Source organism: Nycticebus coucang, chromosome 1, assembly GCF_027406575.1.
Source record: "Nycticebus coucang isolate mNycCou1 chromosome 1, mNycCou1.pri, whole genome shotgun sequence".
NCBI lineage: Eukaryota > Metazoa > Chordata > Mammalia > Primates > Lorisidae > Nycticebus > Nycticebus coucang.
Genome location: NC_069780.1, coordinates 133,272,595 through 133,297,520, shown reverse-complemented (window position 1 = coordinate 133,297,520; position 24,926 = coordinate 133,272,595). Strand labels below are relative to the sequence as shown.

Here is a 24,926-nt window from a genome sequence, read left to right as displayed (position 1 = left end):
ACAGTGGTTGGAAGGAGGAACTGCCACTGAGAATTTAAACTACAAACTCGTACACATGTAAGTTTGTAGTCCAAATTCACATGAATGGTATAGTCCCAAAAAGCTCAAGCAGAAAATTTAATTAAAGTAATTTTAGGTTAGTATTGTCCCTAGTGGCTGGTAGAAGAAAATGCGAATACTCCCTGGAAGAACTTAATTCAATTCAGGTAGACGATATAATATTCCAACTAAAAAGATACTAATATATGAAAATGAGCGATTCAGAACTGATGCTCTGCAGTGTATCTCTCACCCTTGTGTTCACACCCTCCCAGCGAGGTATAGCCCTATGACTGAATTTTAACCAATGAGTTAAAAAAGGAAGTATTGTGCATGATAGCTCCTAGGAAAGTTTCTTTCTCTTTGCCTTTTCTTCCAATTTCCTTCATCCTGTTGCTTAGAAGGAGATGCTGCTATTTACACCTGAACACTAGGGTTGCCCCTGCGATGGTGGAATGCCCCTGTGTCTCGCCTGGAGTGAGAAACACTAGATGAGCATCAAGAATAGAGAAGAGTTACAAGGCCTGAGGTCAGAGACCAATAGGGCCAAATCATGCAGGCACTTATCTTTTATGTACTAGCATACTTAGAATTAATCCGATACTTGAAACAGGGTGAAAAAGTAAATAGTATTCACAGTAAATAGCCTAAGCTCTCAGGGAAGTTAAGGAAATGAAATCCAGCTAAGACTAAGGTTTACATAATGCACTGCTTTGGGGTTTTTGTCTTAGAGTAGGGTAAGTATCACACTTTTATAAGGGTATGTAGCATTAAAATGATGTTGCATTTTCTCTTGTCATTGATAAGAAGATTTTAACAAAATTAAATTGCTTGGTTTAGAATTTGAAAGGAAATTGTAAGCCATGAATTAAATTGGATAAACAATTCAGATCTTTCTGTACTTGGCTGTATGATTTCCATTGATCTGGTGCTGTTTCCACTGTTATTCTTTTTTGTGTGTATTCTGATTTTTAGAATATATTAGAAACATAATATGTTTATAATGTGGATATAATTTTGTGTTCTGTTTCTCTGTTTACAAATTATAAATACTTTACATATTAGTACATAGTCTGATATTGCTGCATAATATTCAATTCAATATATTTGCTACTGTGTTGATCATATCCCTAACACAAATATGACACCCATTTCATTTTTTTAAATTTCAGATTTTTTTAAAAATAAAAATAAAAAAATAAATTTCAGATTGTTAAAAAGGTACAAACTACTAGGTTACCTTGTTTGTGTTTGTTATGTCAAGTCCAAGTGGTAGTTGAGCCCTTCACCCAGGAGGTACACCACATACCCCTACATTGTGCCTGTCAGGTGATAGTGAACCAAGCATTTCACATTTTCCTTTGAAAGTTTGAAGTTGCAGTGGTGTTCCAAATATGACAAATTACATTTTGCCATTTTTTTAACTGACAACTTTTTATTGTTTTGAATTTAATGTTTCTAATTTGGTGCACAATAATTTGAAGGGGATAACTGAAAAGTTTAAAACAAACATTGATATTATATAATTTATATTAAAATGATACACATTTTATAAATTGGAAAGAATACAAAATAAATGAAAACCAGATTACTTCTTTTATTTGAAGTAATTTGGGGGGTCAGAATTTGCTCCCATAGTATTTCATTTTTGAAAACAATTAGCCAAGAAAGATTAGAATTGCATGATTATCAAATGAGAAATTCAGAGTCTTATTTTATTCAAAAGAAAATCGTGGAAGCCCATTTAGAAATGATGTAGTATTGAAGTCCCAGTAGTGTTGGTTATAAATCCAACCTCAACATCTTTTACATTTGTACAAAGAAGAGGTAGAGTCCGAGGCGGGGAGTTTATTCGAGCTTGTCGATTTCTCAGGATGTTTCATTTTGGTAGGACCAAAACAACCCCTAGCACAGCGCACGTCACACCTGAAGGCGGATTGTCCTAGGCCAGCCCAAACCAGGGCAGGGCTGCAGAACCAGAGGCATGTCGCCCAGCGAACAGCCCTGAACACAGAGCGGACTCGAGCCTGCGCTCCCGCCCGCCACCCTGCCCGCGTCCAGCTCCGAGCCCTAGGTTGGGTCTGGGCCCTGCCCTGTTCTCTGAGCCCGCGGGGACCACCAGGGACGCCGCCCGGCGCGCCCCGGGCCGCGGGGACGTAGCAAAGGGGCTGCTGGTTGGGGCGGCTGCGGCAGCGAAGGGACAGAAGGACCACCCGGGGGGTGCGGCCGCACCGCTTTGGAGGGGTTTGTCCCGGATCCCGAGGCAGGAGGGCCCTGGAGAAGAGGCGGCGACAGTTGCCGGACAGTTGCAAGACCAGGTCTCAGAAAATCAGGCTGTGGCAACGCCCTCCTGACGGGCGGAGGGCGAGCTGGGTTGAAGGGACTCCAGAGGTTACCCAGAGGCGCGGGAAGGAAACTGGTGCGACAGCTCTGTTCTGGGGACCCCAAGTCCATCTCCCACCATGTCATAACCTGTGCGCTGGTTTTCAACTTTGGAATCCCGTCCCCCTCCACCCAGTTTTGGTTCATAGTCCCCACCCTGTATTGTGAATGAAAGGGAGATATTACTCTGCCAAATTAAGGAGGAGGCTTTTTAAAGAAATGATTAAGCTCTTTTGTAAATAAGGAAAGTTTCATGTGCTGTTTGTTCTCTCTTATATCATGACTCATGCACTGATTTATTCTCTGATTTTAATTAAATCACTTAACCTTTCTGCACTTAAGTTCTTAAAGCATGGAGTGGATCATCCGTGTGTTGGGAGTAATTTATAATCTAAACTGAGGCAGCTGCTAAAGAGTTCAAAAGTTAAGCATGATAGGCGGCGCCTGTGGCTCAGTGAGTAGGGCGCCGGCCACATATACCGAGGGTGGCGGGTTCAAACTCGACCCCAGTCAAACTGCAACAAAAAAATAGTCGGGCGTTGTGGTGGGCGCCTATAGTCCCAGCCACTCGGGTGGCTGAGGCAAGAGAATCGCCTAAGCCCAAGAGCTGGAGGTTGCTGTGAGCTGTGATGTAAGGGCGACATAGTGAGACTCTGTCTCTAAAAAAAAAAAAAAAAGTTAAGCATGATTCACCTCTGTTAACTGGGCACACCGTCCAAGTGGGCTGGCAGGGATGGCCTCATTTCCTGAAGACCAAACTCAGGAGCTGTACGCTAGTTCCTTCCTGTAATATGCAATTTAGTTCATTCATTCCAGAAATATTTTCAAGGGCTTACTATTTGCTAGCATGTTCTAAAAGTGGGGATTCCGAGAACAAGGCAACCCCTGTTCTGGGGGAGCTTATATACTGTTGTGGTGGAAGGTTGCTAGATTAAAAAAAAAGAAGAAGAAGAAAGAAAGCAATAAATGAACCATATAATTTAGGGTAATGGTAAGTGCTTGTGAAGGCCATGAGTTCTAGGGGAAAGCAGGACAAGCAACAGTAACAGTAAATTCAAGGCGGGAGTAATCTAGACAGAGAAAGATGACCAGCCTGACTGGAGCACAGGGAGTGGAGGGAAGAGCAAATGAGGTTGAGGAGGTATGCAGGGCTTTGAGGCCCTGAAAAAGAAGCTTACACTTGGTATTGACAGGATTTTAAAACATTTTTTCGACATTGGAATAGGTGTGTATTGATATTGTGTTTTTTGTTGTTTTTTTTTGAGACAGATCTCACTATGTCAACCTCGGTAGGGGTGTCACAGCTCATAGCAACCTCAAACTCTTCGGCTTAAGCGATCCTCTTGCCTCAGCTTCCAACTAGTTGGAACTACAGGCACCCACCACAACGCCCAGCTATTTTTTTGTTGTAGGTGTCATTGTTTGGCAAGCCCACGCTGGGTTTGAACACGCCATCCCTGGTGTATGTGGCCAACACCCTAACCACTGAGCTATAGGCGCTGAGCCTGATACTGTATTTTAATGTAAATTTTTTTAATGGCTTATGATGTCATCTGTACCCCTTTTGGTTCCTCTTTGTTCCATTAAAATCTGCTTTAGTTTAAATGTGTCCCCCAAATTTCATGTATTGATAACTTACAAATTCATCTGATGAATGGATATAGGGCCTTTGGGAGGTAATTAAGATTAGATAGGGTCATCGGGGTAGGTAGAACCTCCATGATGGGACTGATAGCTTTGTAAAAAGAAAGAGACCTGAGCTGATGCTTTCACATGTTCTTGCCCTCTTGCCATGTGTGGACACAGCAAGAAGGCCCTCGCCAGATGCCAGTACCGTATTCTTGGACTTCCCAGCTTCCAGAACCATGACCTAAATAAACTTCTATTTATATATTATACTGTACCCAGTAGTATTCTGTTATAGCAACGGAAAATGAACAAAGACAAAATATTTTTTCTCTATTTTTAAGTTGGATTATTTCCTTACTGTTGAGTTGTGAGGGTTCCTTACATATTGTGGATAAGTTTGTCAGATACATAATTTGCAAATACATGCCCCCAGTTCATTGCTTGTCTTTTTAATCTGTTAATATTTTGTATAGGTCAAAAGTTTTACATTTTGATAAAGTCCAGTTTATCAACTTTTTTCTTTTATGATCATGCTATTGGTGGCATATGTAAGAACTCTTACCTTAACCCAGGTTATGAAGGTTTTCACCTGTGTTTTCTTCTAAAAGTTTTATAGTTTATGTTTTATGCTTACATCTATGATTCATTGTGAGTTAATTTTTTCATAAGGGGGCTGGGTGTGGTGACTCACGCCTGTAATCCTAGCAGTCTGAGAGGCTGAGACAGGTGGATTGCTCAAGACCAGCCTGAGCAAGAGCAAGAGCCCATCTCTACTAAAAATAGAAAAAACTAGCCAGGCATCATGGCAGGCACCTGTGGTCCCAGCTACTTGGGAGACTGAGGCAAGAGGATCACTTGAGCCCAAGAGTTAGAGGTTGCTGTGAGGTATGATGCCACGGCACTCTGTTGCCCTGGGCACAGCAGTTGAAAATCACTGGAATAGAGGATTGGAGGACTTTATGAGGTTGCAGGATTTTTAGAGTGGAAGAACTGGTGCAAGTTAGCCAAATGGAAGGCAAATGTGGTCAGAGAATGGGATTTTTGAAGTCAAGATACCAGAGATAGTATAGTTTCGGTGATGATTAGGTGTGCCCCTTAATTAGGTGGCTGAGGCCAGATGGGGAAAGATTATTAGAGGTGAGGGAGTCAGGGAACTCAGAGGCCACAGTGTTGGTGTAATCATCTGCAAGGATACTGATTCACCCAGAATGGTGACAAGAGTGGGGCTAGGAAGGAAGAGAGGTGATAGAATGAACACGTAAATCGGTATTGGTTTGCTGGGGCTGCTATAACAAGGACTGGATGGTTTCAGCAACAGAATTTTATTTTCTCACAGCTGTAGGTGTGTCTCATCAGGCCTCTCTCCTTGGCTTACAGAGAGCTGCCTTTCCCTCTGTCTTCACATGATCTTCCCACTGTGTGTGTCTGTATCCTAATATTCTTTTTTCTTTAATTTTTTTTTTTTGAGATAGGATCTCACTCTGTTGCCTAAGCTGCCAAGGATCATAGCCCACTGCAGCCCGGAACTCCTGAGTTCAAGCCATCTTCCCACGTCAGCCTCCTGAGTAGTTAGGATTATAGGCACATACCACCACGCCTGGCTAACTTCTTAAATTTTTTGTAGAGATATGGTGTTTTAATGTTGACCCAGGCTAGTCTTGAACTCCTGGCCTCAAGTGATGCTCTTGCCTTGGCCTCCCAGATTCCTGGGATTACAGGTGTGAGCCACTGTACCTGGCCTAGTCTTGTCTTCATGGAGAACACCAGTCATATCATATTGTTGTTTACCCATGTGACCAAATTATTTTACGTTAATTACCTCTTGTAGAACATGTCTACAAATACAGTCAAAATTCTGAGATACTGAGGGCTAGACCTTTCACATATGAATTTTGGAGAGAAAAAATTCAGCCCATATCAATGTCTCCTTGAAGATACTCCTTGGTTCTTGATTGGACTTGGCAGTATTCTGAAGAATCTTTGGCAAAAACTTGGGAAATTATTTAGCAAACATATCTACAAAATCTTTCTTATACTCTTTTCTTTTGGGGGATGGTCTGTTATTGATTCTACTTAACCTCAATTCTGATTTTATCATCCAGCATTGGAACTATCCAATGTTGGGACTGTCCCCTGATCTAGCTCCCCTAAATGGAAAAAACTTAATAGATCCTAGAATTAATTGATCCTAGAAAGGTCAATGCTAGTTAATAAAGCCTGCCATCTGAATGTATATACGTGCATGCTATGTAAAATTCGTAGTAGGCATGAATCTGCGTTTATGTCTTTTCACGTGAATGAGAATAAAACATATTCATCTCTTTTAGCCCTTGTGTGTATATATGATGCACTTCATTTTAAAGTTTTGTTTTTGCACCCCTGGCATCTGTAGAGAGTTCTGCAAACAACCGTTTTATCTCTGTAAGCGTTTGTGGAACATTTGGACTCCTCCCTGTCTAATCTTGTACAAGCTTTTTACAAACAACGTCCCCTGGGAATCTGTGGCCACCCTCTGACCTCCTAAGCCAGATACCACATTGCTGACTTCAGTGTGGTCCTTGTGAATAATGTTTTATTTGGGGTCAGGAACATTTTTTAAGTGTGTGAAAATGCAGCATGAGAAGAAAGTGGAATTCTGATACTATCGCTTTATAAAATATTGAAGCAAAGTCCCCATATCCTAAATAAAGTAGCGAAAATATGAAAGACTCACAACAGTTGTTTCAAGTGTTTAGAGTTAAAGCTTGGCATATGAAATGTCTTTCTCTTTGGCCTTCTTACATTTTCTCAGTCATACTTGCTCACTTTTTTTCAGTACTGCCAAATGAGAAAAGCTTTCAGAGTGCTGTTAGAAGCAATAATTTGAATCTTATGGAGAAGCTGTTTGAAAAGAAGGTTAACATTAATGCTGTGAACAATGTGAGTAAAAGTCACAAATATGACAGTTGACTACTCCCAGTGATGGCTTGGAGTAGTCAACTGAAATAATAAAAATTAAAATGTGTGGCTCGGTGCCCCCATGGCTCAAGCGGCTAAGGCACCAGCCGCATACACCTGAGCTGGTGGGTTTGAATCCAGCCCAGGCCCACCAAACAACAATGACGGCTGCAACGAAAAAAATAGCCGGGCGTTGTGGCAGGCGCCTGTGGTCCCAGCTATTTGGGAGGCTGAGGCAAGAGAATCGCTTAAGCCCAGGAGTTGGAGGTCTCTGTGAGCTGTGATGCCACAGCCCTCTACCCAGGGCGACAGCTTGAGTTTGTCTCAAAAAAAATTAAAATTAAAATTAAAAAAAAAATGTGCTGGCTGAGATGAGGGAAGTCTCCTTTGTTGGTAAATCAGCAGTGTTTAAGCTAAGGGCAGAATCGAACAGTGAAATAGTCTCTGGGTGTTCATTATGCACATCTGTGTGAAGTCTGTAGGTGGGCAGGAAGTTCCAGTTGTCAAGGCAAGGGGCTTAAACTTGGTCCTGGACTATAGCCTGTGAATCAGTTTGACCTCACATATTCTAAAAAGGCAGAGCACATTTTGGTATACAATCTGGGTTGTTTTCGCTCCAGTGATGTCTTTTGTGGTTGAGTTTTTCCAAATTTAGAATCCAAAGGGGCATGTGGATTTTGTTTTCACTGCTTTTGAAAGATAGTGCATCTACATGTTGGGCAAGGAGGCCTTTTCTGAGACCTGGCTCTTCCTTGTTCTTTTAGTGCCTGGGTTTGGGGAGAGAAGTTCACTGTCAGAAATATGGATTCCCCACTGGTCTGTTTTGTGAGAATTTCTTGACTGCCCCTTATCAAAGTAAATAGGTTGTGGGGGGCATCTCAATTGCTTAGGACAATTTGTAGGTGGTTTGAGGTGAATATAGCAGAGGTGGATTTAATGCCAAATGCATAAGTGTAAGCTCCAGGGCCGCTGCTTGTACAGGCCCCTTCTAAGGCACTGGGAGCAATAATTTCCCATGGCTATATGATTTTATAAAAATTTCAAAAAGACATTTTAACTGCAACTAGTTAAGTCTTGTGACTGTCTTCAAAGGTGGCTTCCTAAATATTCACATTCCATAAAGCCTGCATCTGTTCTAGGTAGTCAGGTCATAGAAACTGAAATTATAATCTGAAGTCACCCATCAAACGCAGTGGAAGGATGTTTAGCAGAGGGACATGTGTGTATGTGGGGGGTGTCTGCTTATGTGTGTGGATTTACATACCTGTGTCTACAATGCGTGTGCATGTGTCTGTGTGTGTCTGATATGTGATGGGTGTATCTGGTATTCATGTTCCATAGATATCCTAGAAAGAGCAGAAAAATAGCTAAATTTTGTACCATAGCAATATAAAAACAAGGAATGATACCAGGAAAGGAAGTAAGGGAAGAAAGAAGAGGAAGAGAGGATAGATGGGAGGGGAAAAAATAAGAACAGAAATAAGCAAGGATCACTGAAGGTAATATTCGCATAGTTTCAAAAATATTTATGGATATATTGTGACCATAGAAAATTATTTCTTGATTATGTGAAGCGCTATTCATTTTTCCAAGTAGCAGGAAATATCCTACAATACTCCTTTTTACCCATTTAAAATTTTTCCATATACAACTTTTTGAGACTTTAATCATGCTTTTATGTTTTTTTGTTTGTTTGTTTTATGAGACAGAGTCTCACTCTGTCACCCTGGGTAAAGTGCTGTGGCTTCATAGCTCACAGCAACCTCAAACTCTTGGGCTTGAGCAATCCTTTTGCCTCAGCCTCCAGAGTAGCTGGGACTACAGGCACATGCCACAACACCCAGCTAGTTTTTTCTATTTTTAGTAGAGACAGGGTCTTGCTCTTGCTGGTCTCTAGTTCCTGAGCTCAGGCAATCCACCCACCTCGGCCTCCCAGTGTGCTAGGATTACAGGTGTTGAGTAAGCCACCATGCCAGGCCACAACCATGCTTTTATGTTAAAGTTCCTGGAGCAGTAGTACAGTCTAATATTAAATTACAAACTGTATGGCAACTTGTTATCAGCACCTGATAAATTGTATTAATTTTCTAAGAACATCTGTTTTAATCCCATGTAAGGCAAATTATTGACATCATTACTTATAGAGTTTCTTAAAATCTCTGATTATAGAGATTAAAAAATGTAAACAATTTCATTGAATTGTCTTGGCTGCTATTTTGGCTTGCAGCCTCATTCACAAATAAAATTAATAGGGGAGCTTATAGTCCCAAATTTGACCTGGTACAGCAAAGCTCTAAATTGCAAACAATGTCAAGATAACTTGTGTTTTGTCAAACTTATTTTATTACCCGTTTAGCTACTTTGAAAGTTGTCAGGACCAAAGTAGGGACACTAGTGTTTAGAAAACTCTGACAAATAGAGCCAGGGAAGATCATGAAGAGAGGGTTCCCATGCTTGTAAGCCTGATAACAGAAACTATCACAAAGAATTGCAAAAACCACAACCTTGCACAAAGGCCATTACAACCTTATACAAAAAAACTCTTCTGCAAGGACATCTGCCCAGCAACTGCCTGTCCAGCCTCAGACTGGTGTCGCCCTTGTCATTGATCTTTGTAGCCAAGAATAATTATTTCACAATAATTATGTAATTAATCCACCTCATTTTTCCCTTTATTTATTTATTTTTTTAAGGAAACTTGACAGATAACTATTCATTTTTTCCCTTTAAAACCCTTGTGTTCTTTTAGCTCCACAATTTGGTATGGCATGTGTATTCCTATTGAAATGCTTTATTCCCTAATAAATATCTTGTCTTTTAGAGAAGCTCCCTCTGATTTGTTATTTAGGTTGACACTGCAAAGAAAAGAAAATATTTAAACAGTTCTCATAGTTTTATGATTATTTATCTGAAACTAATAATAAAGCCAGGCTCAGACATCTCCTTTGGGAGCAAAAACAGTCTAGAATATGGGAAATATGACACCTGCATTACTTACAGGCAACCCCTCAGGGTCTGAAATGTATCCTACTGTCTCTGGGCCTCCCAGAAGCACCATGTTGACTTTCGTTCGGAGTGAAAGATGTTCCGAGCTTGCTTGCTCTGTCCTTCTCTGCGTCTTTCTTTCCCTACCTTCCTTCCACTCTCCTTCCCTCCTCCTTTCCCTCTTTCTTTCAGTAGCGATTTATTTGTTTCAGTAAAATTTACAGTTAAAAAAAAAAATTCTAGAAAAAAGAACATGAATGGATTGAACATCTAGGAAAATTTTTACTATGCAGTATCAATGTACCATATTCTAAGCAGAAAAATTATTAATGATTGTTTATGGAGGAAATACAAACTTTTGCTCTCTAAATGAAATCCCCTCTATTGTGTAACATGTTGTGTAATGGGTTTCGGTTTGAGGTATATTCTTCAGCGAATTGCCAAATTCTATGATGTTATCTGATAATGAAAGCAAAATCCTGCTGGACACGTTCTCGCAATGTTCAGAGGCAAAGATTAAAGCTAAATAATCAAAATGGAAAACAACTGACAAAAAATGTTGGCCATTCAAGAAACAGGAAACCTAAACAGGCTAAGCAATGATCAGATAACTAAAAACAAAAATCATGTTTCCTCAGATGAGCCGGACAGCCCTGCATTTTGCTGTTGGGGGAAATCATTTATCTGCAGTGAATTTCTTGCTTAAGCACAAGGCCAGGGTGGATGTTGCTGATAAGGTAAGCTCATCTTCATTTGGTAGAATGGGTTGTAGCATAACCAATGTACAGTGAGAATCTGATCGCTGGATATCTTATCTTCACATGCACACAAAATATTTCCTTTGGCAGTGTTCCTTTTGGAAAGGTCTTTTTAGAGAGACTTATTATGTGTTCTTTGTATTTGGTGACTAAATTGCTTACCCATTACTTGCAGAGCTTGGGCTTTTGCTGTTTTTCCCATGTTGACCTTATGGCCAATAGCATACATTTGTAAGAGTAAAATGGTTGTCCAGAATATAATCTAGGACACGGAAGACAGAAGCTAATTGACCCCAGAGTCATTAAATCTTGGCATTTGCTGTATGAACTCCGAAAATAAATAAGGCTTATTAAACATGTACTAGGTACCAGGCACAAAGTCTTAGGACTTTGATGTTTACCCCTCCCAACCTATGAGAGAAGTATTATTATAACAACTAGTTTATAGATAAAGAGCCTAAGACAGAGAAATTAAATACCTTGCCCCCCAAAATTACATCTAAAAAGGGCCAAGTCAGGATTTGAATGAGCCTATTTCAAAGAGCTGTTAGCTACAGATCAGCTTAACTATTTGTCTGCCTAGATTTCAAAACTACTTCCTACTTCCTTTCAAAACTAATTCATACTTTGGGGATTTTTCACCCACTTTTCCCACTTTCATTTAATCCTTTACCATAGCACAAGGAAACTGGCTGGAGAGACCCACCATCATGTTCATCATCTCAAGTTGTGGAATAAGATGATAGCCTTGCTCTAAAGTTCTTGATCTTTAATTATCCAGTGAACCATAGTTCTTAGGTTAAACTGCTGAGAAGATTGCCACACAGGTATTCTAGTTTGTCTCTGAACTGTAACCTGGGTAAGGCTCAGCATTGCTTTACCTTCATATTTCACAGGATCTAGGTTTAGTATGTGCTTAGTAAATGTTTGGAAAATAAATGAAGTCAGCTTACACCCATTGGTCATCTCATTGGCAATCACAGACAAGGCCTAGACTTGATAACGATGAAGAGTTTCTCTTTGTATCACCAGCGGGGCACGTCCTTCTCTAATTTATTGCTGTGGTAATGGTGGGCAAGTAGATTGTTATGTTAAAAAAAAAAAAAAACAGAATTAAAAATTGGCTCCCAAAGCACTCTCACTTTGTGAGTGTAATTAGTCACATTGATGGTTATGGTAATTAAGGAATGTGTCCTTTTTAAGGTCTGGAAATTGACATTTTATTATTTTGTAATATGTATTCACCTACAAAAGACACTTTGGTAATATACCAGATTAGCCAAGTGTATTCTTATTTTGACATGGAACACCTGATATCATATTCTTTAATTTTACTTTAATTTTTAAATTAACATACTATACAAGAAACTTTCTTTTTGGTATATAGGTCTATGAGTTTTAATACATGTGTACAGGCAGTCCCTGGGTTGTGACAAGATAGGTTCTGTAGGTTTGCTCTTAAGTTGAATTTGTATTTAAGTTGGGACAGATACATTTCCCTATTACCTGTAATAACCTCCATTCATAAGTATAAGTCATGCATTAGACAGATGTTTGTAACTTGAGGACTTACTATAATAACCTCCATTCATAAGTGCAAGTTGTGTGTAAGGTGTATGTTTGTAACTCGGAGACTGCTTGTGTATTCATGTTACTACCACAACTATCATAAGGCAGAAGAGCTGCATCACCGGAATATTCCCTTCCTCAGACCACCTCTTTAGTCAAATCTCTCCTGTGCTGGCCACCACCGATCTCTTCTCCATCTCCATAGTTTGCCTTCTTGGGAATGTCATATAAGCGATACATATTATATAGCTATATGAGACTGGCTTCTTTTACTCAGCAAAATACCTCTGAAGTTCATCCATATTGTCATATGTATCACTAAGTCCTCCCTTTTTATTGATGAATATTATTACAGTTTATGGATTACCACAGTTTACTTATCCGTTCACCAGTTGAAGAACATCAAGGTTGTTTCCAGCTTTTGACTATTACAAACAAAGCTGCTATAGACGTTTACATGTATTTGTGTAAGCGTATTTTTTTTTTCTTTAGGGTAAATACCTAAGAGTTAGATAACTGGGTCATATAGTAAGTGTATGCATAACTTTACAAGGAACTGCGAGACTGTTTTTCAGAGTGGCCATGCCATTTTCACTTCCACCAGCAATGTAGGAGACTTCAACTGGTTCTGCACCCTCATCCGCATATGGTCATTTCCCTGCCCCCCACACCTCTGAATGTTAACCATTCAAGTATGTGTAGGCATTTCATTGTGGTTTTAATTCGCATTTCCCTAATGGCTAATGATATTGAACATCTTTTAATGTATTATTTACTGTTTGAATATCTTCTTTAGTGAAGTGTCTGTTCAAACCTTTTGAACATTTTTGTGAATTGTGTTGTTTTCTTACCATTGAATTTTAAGAGTTCTTTATAAATTTTAGATACAAGTCCTTTGTTAGATGTGTGATTTGCAAATATTTTCTCACAGTCTGTAACTTGTCTTTTTAGACCCTTACAGAGAAAAAGCTTTTAATTTTGGTAAAGTATAACTTACCTATTTTCTTAAAAATGAATCTTTTGATGCTGTTTCTAAGAATGATTGCCTAACTTAAGGTAAGAAAGATTTTCTCATATTATTCTTCTAAAATTTTTATAGCCATATGTTTTACATTTAGATATATGGTCCATTTTGAGTTAATTTTAGTACAAGGTAGAAATAGATCAAAGTTCTTTTGTTTTTGCATATGGATGACCAATTTTTTTCAGCATCATTTGATATTAGTGTCACTTCAATTGTCAAAACCTTTGCAGTGAGGCCAGATAGTCCTGTAATCCTAGCAGTCTGGGAGGCTGGGGCAGGTAGATTGCCCAAGCTCACAGTTTCAACACCAGCCTGAGCAAGAGTGAGACCCCATCTCTAAAACTGGCTGGTCATTGTGGTGGGTGCCTGTAGCCCCAGCTAATTAGGAGGCTGAGGCAAGAGAATCACTTAAGCCTAAGAGTTTGAGGTTGCTGTGAGCTGTGTAGTCACAGCACTCTATTGAAGGCAACATAGAGAGACTGTGTCTCCCAAAAAAAAAAAAAACAACCTTTGCAGTGCTCTTCAGATCTGTCCCACATGTGTGCCATCCAGGGACTAGTCTGAGGCCTGGGCAGAGGTCCAGCCTGTTGTGCAGGTACCCTGTGCATGTACACCTGAACAGTGTACACAACTTTATAGAATCCGTTCTCATGCTCCCTCTTCCCCACAATCATCTCCCTCACATTCTCCAGCTCCCTCTTCCCCCTTTCCTAATCGTCTGTCTGGAAAACCAAGGGTATAGTCCTGTAGCTCTGTGGACCACACTTAGGTCAGCCTTTGGAACCAAGCAGTGGAAGAGTAGAGAGTGGAAAAAAAAAATGGCTTTTTCCTCCATCCCTCTTTATGACCACAGTTCCTCTGGTCAGAGAGAAGGATCTCCCTATGTCAGGGTATTAGGTGTTTGTCCAGCCACTGAGGCTGCTCCTACTACCGGGAGTTGCAGCTTTAGGAATGGGCCTTGGCTGGAGGCAGGGCCAGAAGAGAAAAAAGATGCAGAGGATTTCTCCCACCTTCTCTGGGTATAGGGAAAGCAGAAATATAGGCCTTCCCTTGGGACTCTTTCAGTTCACATGCAGGGCACAACAGTTCATGATTTTTGCTGCTCTGAGTCCAAGTTGAAGGGTATGGAAGGACAAAAGAATCAGGGAGCTCACTGCAAGATTTTTCAGACTATGAGTTCAAGTTTCCTGCCGCAATCTGCCTGCTACGATTTACTTTTCATTCCTCTGGTGCTCCATGCATTCTGTCCAGAGATTTTATTTATATTCAGTGAGAGAGACAGGGTGGAATGTGCTCACTCCATCTTAACCAGAACTATAACCCCAAATCTTTAACATACTATCCAAGTATACAAAATTGTACAACAAACACCAATGTATCCATCTTTTTTTTTAATGGTGTATCTGAAGATTGCCATGTTTCCAATACATTAAATGCAGAACTAGTTTATGTCAAAGTGCAAATGAATTATTCCTGAAATGATGGAGAGATGTCTTACCTACTTGTTCTCTTTGAGTTCTTCTTTTTTTTTTTTTTTTGTAGAGACAGAGTCTCACTTTATGGCCCTTGGTAAAGTGTCGCGGCATTACAGCTCACAGCAACCTCCAACTCCTGGGCTTAAGCAATTCTCTTGCCTCAGCCTCCCGAGCAGCTGGGACTACAGGCGCCCGCCACAACACCCGGCAATTTTTTGGTTGCAGTTCAGTCGGGGCCGGGTTTGAATCCGCAACCCTCAGTATATGGGGCCGGCGCCTTACCAATTGAGCCACAGGCACCGCCCTCTTTGAGCTCTTCTAAGCAGATGTTTATATTACCCTGTATCTGAAGCATGACCCTTGCTAAAGTTTAGCTTCTCTTAACTTTGCCTTGTAAGATTGACATGCCCTCAGATGGGAAATGCAGTAATTTCTGAGAAATCTCTTTTCCCTGATTTGAAAATTTTACCAAGTTAAATATTTTTTATTATTGCTTTAGTCATTCACAGTGGCATTAGTGTGTAACCAGCAAAATGTTTTTCATAACTCAAACAATGCCATGTTTGGTCAGTTTTGGCAGTGTCACTTGGGCCAAGTGATGAGCCTTGGGTTTGACATGGCAGATCTGTCTTCCTAATTCTAACACTCATTTATAAAGAATTAACAGTTGCACCCCTTCATCATCAATGTTTATTTAGAGCCTGTTGTGATCAAGTCTCCCAGGGATTCAACTAGGTCTGAGTCCTTGCCACTCAAAGTGGGGTGTTGGGACCTGAAGCATGGGCATCACCTGGGAGTTGGTTAGAAATGCAGAATCTCAGGCCTATGCCAGACTTTTTGAGTCAGAATCTGCCATTTATAGAATCACCAGGTGATTGTGTTTGGGAAGCATAATATGAAACAAAGTCCCAGCTTTGAGGTGTCTGCTGTCTATTTGGGCAGCAAGGAACAGACTGCAGCAGATGAGGACCATTCAGGGCCCTGCATGCTAAGCAGCAAATGCCTGGCCCAGCCACTGAGGACCTCTGGGTTCAAAGTGGGCTGCCTCCTTGAACCTCGGGAAGAGGCAGACTAGGTGAATGGAGGCTCTTCTCTAGACATGGACAGAGGATCCCAGGTGGGGTGCAGGTGGTACTCAGAGGATAGTGATGAGCATCTGTGCTCAGAGCTGCTTGTTCTTGAGAAGCTCCTCAAATGCAAGTGTTCTCCAGGGAAGTTACTGACCTCACCTATGACTAGACTGGTAACGAGGACAGGCCATCAGTGACTTTTGGGCATTTTCTTTTCTTTTCTTTTTTTTTTGTAGAGACAGAGTCTCACTGTACCACCCTCGGGTAGAGTGCCATGACATCACAACTCACAGCAATCTCTAACTCTTGGGCTTATGCAATTCTCTTGCCTCAGCCTCCCGAGCAGCTGGGACTACAGGCGCCCACCACAATGCCTGGCTATTCTTTTCTTGCAGTTTGGCCGGGGCTGGGTTTGAACCCGCCACCCTCGGCATATGGGGCCAGCGCCCTACTCATGAGCCACAGGCGCCGCCCGACTTTTGAGCATTTTCTACCGCCCAGAGCATCTGGAGCCCACTGTGAGTGTGATCCGTGACAATGCTCTTAAACAGTCTCAGGCATGCCAGTTTAGTAACAGAAGAATTTGTTTTATAAAAGGTTTTGTTCTTTTCTGGAGGAATTTACATCTGTGAGCAGTGATTCATTGCCTCTGAGCAACGACAGCACCACTCTAAATTTGTGGTTTTAGAGACACAAGTTGTTTGCAACTTGAATTCCCAGCTTTTAGATTTTATGATTACTGCCTGGAATTTTTAAAGGTTGGTTGCTTTGAAATTAGGAATGACCTCTTAGGGGAAAATAGAACTCTTATCAAAGCATGATTTATCACCTGTCTCAAATAGTTCTGGTCTCATAAAAGAGGCCATATATGAAACCAGATTTAGTATGACTGAATATAGAGCGTTGATTTGTAGGGGAGGCTAAATTAAGAGGTGGAATTGTGTTTAGGGCACATATTAAAAAAAAAAAAAAAACCTCAACAAGTTAGTCATTGTACAGCATTGGTTCCTTGGGACAAAGAGTGCAGACTGTTGAGTTGTAGTCATGCTGAATTATAAAATATGTAAATAGGCTAACTCGTTATCTAGTACAACAGCTGAAATGTAATTTGATAGGGCATGTACGTTTAGAGCAGGGTTTCTCAACAATGGCGCTATTGACTTTGGGGGCCAGATAATTCTTTATTGTGGGGCTGCCTCATACATTTTAGGATGTTTCACAGCATACCTGGCCTGTACCCACTAAGAGCCCATATCACCTTCAATATGACAATCAAAAATGTCCCCATACATTTCCCAATGTCCCCTGTGGACAAAATCATCTTCATTTGAGAATCACCAATTTAGAGTCATACATCAACAATCTGGAACTTGCTATTTCACTCTGCCAGAGTGAAATAAGCATAAGAAAACAGATTAATGTAGTTTCTGAGGCAAAGATTCATGCACTTTGCAAATCAGTGTGCCCTGAAGACCTTCATTCCTTATTTATTATTTATACTGTGTACATCTAGCAAACTGCTTTCCTGGATTACAAACACAGCTGATTAGGAGAGGCAAATAAGAAGTAGTGAAAGGGCTTGCTTTGAGCAGGCACTGGTACAAAGGGAATGGATTACTCTTTGACAGGGATAAAGGAAACAGAAAAGCAGACACATGAATTTATAGATAAGGAACCTGAGCAGAGAGTTATCTAAGTTGACCAAGATCACAGTGCTTGAAAGTGGGAGAAAGTGACCAAATCTAGACTCAGTCCTGCTTGATCTTAAAGATCCAGCCCATAATGTCTGCCCTACAGAGCTTCTCTAACTGCGGCCCCAATTTAGAGCTCAGTTTTTGTCCAGTGTTAACTGCTGGCTGTTTCTCCTGCAACACTTTTCTCTCTGCTTATTCAATATACAAGTCAGCACACAACTGCCCACAGCGTCACTACCGGTAAGCTGTGATCTGGCTCTCTCTTTCTGTCTTACTGCTTTGTGCTTTCAGGTGCATGCACGCACACCCGTATAATTCTGTATACATGGAATCTTTTTAAATAGCTTCTATATAAATGGGATCCTTTTTATAACTTGTCTTTTTTTTTTTCACGTTTATGTACCCTCCTCTCCTCTAGTAACTACTTTTAACAATCTGAGATGTGTGTGTTTACTTCTCTGTTTTGCCTGTGTTCATGTAGTCATATCTCTATCAGCATATCTACAAAATAAATACATATATACACATGGGGATTTTGTTAATTGCTTCTTTTTAAAAAATGGAATTTTATTTATTCTCCATCTCTATTTATTCTCCATCTCATTTCCTATATTTAGCAAAGCTCATGGAAATCTTTTCAAATCAAGTGTTACAATGCTAATTTATTATTTTTAATGGTTACATTATATGATATGACTATCCCATAACTTATTTACTATTCCCACATTAATAGGCATTCGCCTTGCTCCAAGGTTTTAGTGTTACAATTAATATCCAGTGTATATCTGATATATTCAATGTATACAAGTTCTGACAATTAAGTTCATGAACTTGCCACCACAGGCTTATGTTGGCAGCACTGTGCAAACAATTCAGTAAGGTTTCAAAACCTTGATATATCAGTGTCTCACCATTGTGTTTGTGTGAATGTGTGGCAGTGTCTTTCTGAGCAGTGTTCCCTATTGTTGCATGCCATCATAAGAAGGTTGAAGTTTGAATTACAGCAAAGAACAAACATTGAATTTCTTGTTAAACTTGGTAAGAGTGGAAGTGAAATCTAGAACCTATTAGTCCAAGTTCATGGGGATAATACCATGAAGACAGTGTAAGTGTACAAATAGATTAAATTTTTTATGAGAGGAGAGAAAGTATCACTGATGAAGAGGTCAGGGTGGCCAGTAACAACCAAAACTGATGAAGGCATTGCAAAAATTCATTGAATTATGTGTCAAAATCACAGCTGATTGTGAAAAGCATGGCAGACCAAGTTAACATTAATAGAGAAATAAGGAAAATCTTAACTAAAAATCTTTGCATGAGAAAGGTATGTGCAAAAATGGTCCCAAAGGAGGTCACCAATGAACAGAAGCAAAGGAGAGTTGCTTTGCAGAAGCAGAAGCAAAGTCAGCCAATTCTTCACCACCAAAAGAGTGCTATCCAAATCAAGAGTCAAAACAGGGTGGCGCCCATAGCTCAGTAGGTCGGGTGCCAGCCACATACACTGAAGTTGGCAGGTTCAAATCCGGCCCTGCCAGCTAAAACAACAATGACACTGCAATAACAACAACAACAATAACAACAAAAATACCTGGGCATTGTGGTGGGCACCTGTAGTCCCAGCTACTTGAGAGTCTGAGGCAAGAGAATGGCTTAAGCCCAAGAGTTTGAGGTTGCTGTGAGCTGTGACACCATGGCACTCCACCCAGGGCGACAGCTTGAGACTCTGTCTCAAAAAAAAAAAAAAAAAAAAAAAGAGTCAAAACAATTTTGCTAACCTTTTTTGATATCAGATGGATTGTTCATTATGAATTTGTACCCACTGGACAAATAGTTAACCAAGTTTACTATTTGGAAGTGCTGAAAAGCCTGCATGAAAAAGTTAGAAAGAAACAACCTGAATTTTTTGCTAACAACTCCTGGCTTTTGCATCATAACAGTGTACCAGCTCACATGGTACTGTCTGTGAAGGAGTTTTTAGCCAGTAAACAAATATCTGTATTGGAACAGCCCCCCGATCTGGCCCCTAATGACTTTTTTCTTTACCCAAAGACAAAGGAAATATTGAAATGAAGACATTTTCATGACATTCAGGAAATCAAGGGTGATATGACAATAGCTCTGATGGCCATTCCAGAAAAAAGAGTTCTAAAATTGTTTAAGAGTTCCACAAGGTGTAGGCATTAGTGCACAGCTGCCCAAGAGGAGTACTTCAAAGGTGACTGGGGTGATATTCAGCAATGAGGTATGTAGCAGTTTTCATAGGATGAGTTCATAAACTCATCAAACCTTAATATATAACATTGGGTCCTGAGATTTTATTTTTATGGGATAGATCCCAGAAGTGGGATTGCTGTTTTTTTTTTTTTTTATTTTATTAGATATTTCCAGATTGCTAAAGCAATAATTATTTTCATTTCCTTTCTGTCCATTTATTTGTCAGTTTAGTCTTTTTCTTGTTGATTTATAAGAGTGCTTCATATTTTGGAGACTAACCATTTATCTTTACTAAACATTTTTTTAAAAAAATCTACACTTATTTATTGACTTTGTTTATCATCTGTCTTTTATAACTCTGGATTAAGAGACTATATAGTACAGTCCTGCATTTCGTTCTAATCTATTCATTGTTTGTATGCTTTTTCATGAGTGTAGCATAATATGGCATTTCGTTTTATTTTCATCCAAATGAAGAATGAATTGTGCTTGTACCACTTGTTAAACATGAGAACTTTTAACTTTTGCTGTATATTAAATTGTCTATTTCTTAACTTTCAACAACATACTAATGACTTTGTTTATGAGATAGTGTGCCGTGGCCCATCCGAGTCATAGAATCTCTTCTTCTTTCTTCTTGGGGGAGCATGGCTTGACAGTAATTCACCTTGGAGCCTGGTCTGGGAACCTTGACATCATGCTTATGGTTAGAGCTGGAGCTGACCAGAGAGCCAAGAATCAGGTAGGTATCTGGGACACACTTGGATAAAAGCTCCCACTTCACTATTGCAGGAGGGAGGGAGTTCTGAGGTCGCTCTGTAAGTATCTCCCCCACCCTGGATCTCTTTAGGATGGAATGAATGCTCTTCACTTTGCAGCTCAGAGCAATAATGTGCGCATCCTGGAGCACCTCATTCAAGATCTGCACCTGCAGGACTTGAACCAGCCTGATGAGGTGTGTTTACAGTGGTTGGGCAGGTCTTGCATCCACCCTTACCAGATTCTGCTTTCTTCCTCCCGCTGAGAGACCTACAAATGCAGCCAGCACAGTAGACTTAGCCCTGCAGCCAGCTCCTCCATCGCTGCAGCAAACCAGGAATGGAAGGGAAGTGTTGGTATTGGCTGTGATCCTAGTAGCAGCCTCTGTGTGTGGGGAGGATAGGAAGTGTTGAGGGCAGCCAGACTTTCCCTTCCCCTTTTAGTCCCTCTTTCTGGACAGGGTGGAGATAGTATCCACCCCTTTTAGTAGTCAGAACATGTGTCTACATTTTATTGTATTCTGCTAGGCCTTTTTGGAATGTATTTGACCCAATCTATACAGTAATGAGCCATAGAATATAATGCAGTCAACCTGTATTTGTCTGTATTTGTTTTCTTTTCATAAGAAGATACAGAATAGGGCGGTACCTGTGGCTCAGGGAGTAGGGCGCTGGTCCCATATACCGAGGGTGGTGGGTTTGAATCTGGCCCCGGCCAAAACTGCAACAACAACAACAACAACAACAACAACATCAACAAGTCATTGTATTCTGTAAAAAAAGGAAAAAAGAAGAAGATACAGAATAATACCAGCTATCATTTAATGAGTGTTTGCTAATGTGCTAGGTACAGAGGAAGGCTACTGACATACATACATTATTTCAGTGAGAGTTCTAGGACCTGGCCCCTACAGATACTCAACAAATCAGTGTGGGATAAATGTGTTATCTCATTAACCTCCATGACAATTCTATAAGGTAGAGATAGTTGGCTAATTTGTAGAAGTGAAGAAGTTGAGGCTCAGAGAAACTGATCCAAAGATAGTCTCAAAATTGAGAAGTAGCTGAATGAGGATTTGAAGCCAGATCCAGCTGATTCTGGTTGTCATCCTGTGCTGCCTCCTCTCTCAGGTGACAGGGGCATGGCCCATGTGCCAGGGACTGTCTTCTTTCCAGAATATATCCCTCTATGCTTTTCCTACAGAGTAGTAGCCTTTATGCAGTTGGCATTTTGATTTCTCAGCAGTGGAACATACTTCATGAATGCAAGGGACTTTTCTCTGTGCCACTAGAATATTTTTCTCCACAAAAATATTGAAATTGATCAGTAATAGTCCCTTCATTTTACCTCTTTAAAAATTCTTTTACATTTTTCCTGACCTCAGTCTTAAAAACAACAATAACAACAAAAACTATCTCTTCAAATTAGGCCCATAAATTTCTTTTACTTCCTCTACATATGACTAAACAACTATGTGTTTATACCTTAGAGGCAGACGGACTTGGCTGCAGAGGCTGTGCTGGGACAGTGCCACCATATATTAGTTCTGTGGCTTTAAGCAAGTTTTCCAACTGCTGAAAGCCTCAGTTTCTCCATCTGTACAACAGCAATAATAAAATTGGCTTCATGGTAGCACTAAGGATAATAGGAGAAATCTTATCCCCCATGTAGTTTCTTTTTTTCTCAGCACACTTCCATTTTTTTTTATATAGACAATTGCTATTTCCTCAATCTTATGTAAAAGTGCTTATACGAATGAGCTTCGTGATGGGCCATTCCACAGCCCCTTTCCAAAAAGGCAGCGTTCCTGTACCCCTAAGCCATTCCTATGTAGCAGTATCGGAGCAGCCACTGTCGAGATGTTCCAGTAAGGAAATGACCATAAAGCACTTAGCAAAGAGCCTGGCACAGGTTGGGTTCACTAAATGGTAGCTATTGTAATGATTGGTACAGTACAAAATATGCTGATTTCCTCAAATTGACAATCATAGTCAAACACTGTTTAGTATCAGGATGAAATGCTGACTCTGTCCAGTTTGATCCATGGTAAGTAGGGATGTGGCCTATGAACAATTCCATTCAGGTCAGCAGATATTTGTGGAGGGCCTGTTATGTTTGACACACACAGTGGTTTCCCCTTCATTGGGCTCTGATTGCGTTCATGGGAGATCATAGCATCTGGGAAGGATCAGGCAGGCTGATGAGCTTCAAAAACCAAAGCAGGGAACCTTTCCTACTTGGTGTTTCTGCTAGCCACCAGCTTTCCTGACCCATCACCTCTTTCCACCTGGCTCTGGGCTCATCCTCAACCCTTCCTCCTCCTCTCGCTATTGGTAAGGGAAAGGCTGAGGAGTGCTGGCAGCAGACTGCAGAGCCACATGTACAGCTGAGAAATCTTAAATTAAGATGGGTTCAGAGAGGTATAAGAAATGAGCAGGGCAGTGCCTGTGGCTCAGTAGTAGGGCACCGGCCCCATATACTGAGGGTGGTGGGTTCGAACCCGGCTCCAGCCAAACTGCAACAAAAAAATAGCCGGGCATTGTGGCAGGCGCCTGTAGTCCCAGCTACTGGGGAGGCTGAGGCAAGAGAATCGCCTAAGCCCAAGAGCTGGAGGTTGCTGTGAGCTGTGATGCCACGGCACTCTACGGAGGGTGACAAAGTGAGACTCTGTCTCTTAAAAGAAAAAAAAGAAAGAAGCAAACAGGCTCGGCTCCTATAGCTCAAATGGCTAAGGGTCCAGCCATATACACCACAGCTGGCCTGTTCAAATCCAGCCCTGGCCTGCCAAACAACAATGACAACTACAACCAAAAAATAGTTGGGCGTTGTGGCGGGCACCTGTAGTCCCAGCTACTTGGGAGCTGAGGCAAGAGAATCGCTTAAGCCCAGGAGTTGGAGGTTGCTATGAGCTGTGATGCCACAGCCCTCTACCCTGGGTGACAGCTTGAGGCTCTGTCTCAAAACAAAAAAAAAAAAAAAAGAAATGAGCAAATAATGAGTCCACTGGGTTGTCTAGAAAAAGAAGACTCTGAATCCAATTTCAATCTTGTGTGAAAACTGATCAATGGAAAAAAGACACAGTCTACTTCTTTTCTCTAATATCTATAAGTGGTGTCAAGTATGTTGGCAAAAGGCGGTTGGAATGGTATTTGCCAGGGGCTGGTTTGGGGAGAGGGGGGCTAGGGAGTTACTGTTTAATGGGAATAGACTCTCAGTTTGCCAAGATGAAAAGGGTTATGGAGAGGCCTGGTGGTGATGGGTGCAAAACAGTATGTATGTATTTGATACCAGTAAACTACATGCATACACTTAATGATGGTTAAGATGGCAAATTTTATACTATGAGTACTTTACCACAATTTAAAAAATTGGAAAACTAAAAGTCAGTTGGAGCTGGATCAGGAGCTCAGGGTCTACTAATTCACTGAGTTCCCTCTCTGTACTTCTTTAAAGGTATTGTGGAATCATGAAATGCATTTGATGAAATTCTAAGACCCTTCTACCTTGATAGTGTTACCCTCTGACCTAGTTTCTTATCAACAGAAACTGATTGCGAGCCTGTTTACCTACAAGGATGAGCAAATTCCTCTTTTGCCGGAAGGGAACTCCAAAAGTTAACAAGGACAGCTTTCCTGGGAGATGACCTTTAAAACAGAAGGGATTTGGGGCAGTGCCTGTGGCTCAAGGAATCGGGTGCCAGCCCCATATGCCAGAGCTGGTGGCCACACCAGCCAAAAACTGCAAAAAAACAAAAGAAAACCAGAAGGGATTTGATAGGGCCCAGGAGAGTTTGGATGGGGAGTGGGAGAGATGGAGGATGTGGGGGAAATCTTTTTAGATATCTCTCCATGACCCTAGAAATCTTTGAGGGGAGAGAAATTAGAGCAGGCAGAAGTTATGGGTAATGTAGCCTAGATATTTTGAATTTTCATGTAAACTTTGATCTGGTGATCAAAAATAAAATACTCAGACTAACCTGTTTGGAGAGGGAGGGAACAAGAATGGAAGGCCTCAGAGGCCATGTTGAGTGTTTACAAGAGCTTAGTGTTACAATGTTAAATTGGTTTCAGCTACAGATATAAGGGAATTTCCACTTCTCTGGAAGTCAAAATGCAAAGAAGCTTCTGTTTTTGGAGGAGTGGAGATAATGACCATAAGGAGAATTGAGTAGACAGCCGTTCTCTTATATAGATATAAGAAAACATTTAAAACATTTAACAACCTTAGATTTGATACAGCCTGGTGGCTCTAGTCTCTAAGAGGAGAATTAACTTGGCCGTCAGTGCCACCTCTTCCTAGCTAACAGCACTCCCACTACAGCACACATTATTTTCCCTCTGAAAGCTCTAGCTATTCAGGGTCTTTCCCTTTGGCTGCTGTTCTGCTTTAAG

At 40.8% G+C, this 24,926-nt stretch overlaps 1 protein-coding gene across 1 annotated transcript in view; it reads left to right on the top strand.

The window, feature by feature from the left end:
• Positions 1-592: 592 nt before the first annotated feature.
• ANKDD1B (ankyrin repeat and death domain containing 1B) overlaps positions 593-24,926 on the top strand; it is a 60,773-nt gene continuing 36,439 nt past the window's right edge. Inside the window, 7 exon segments of the mRNA XM_053598568.1 lie at positions 593-661; positions 1,986-2,344; positions 5,608-5,615; positions 6,866-6,969; positions 10,611-10,709; positions 20,423-20,518; positions 20,627-20,731. Of these exon segments, the coding sequence (XP_053454543.1) occupies positions 593-661; positions 1,986-2,344; positions 5,608-5,615; positions 6,866-6,969; positions 10,611-10,709; positions 20,423-20,518; positions 20,627-20,731 (840 nt within the window).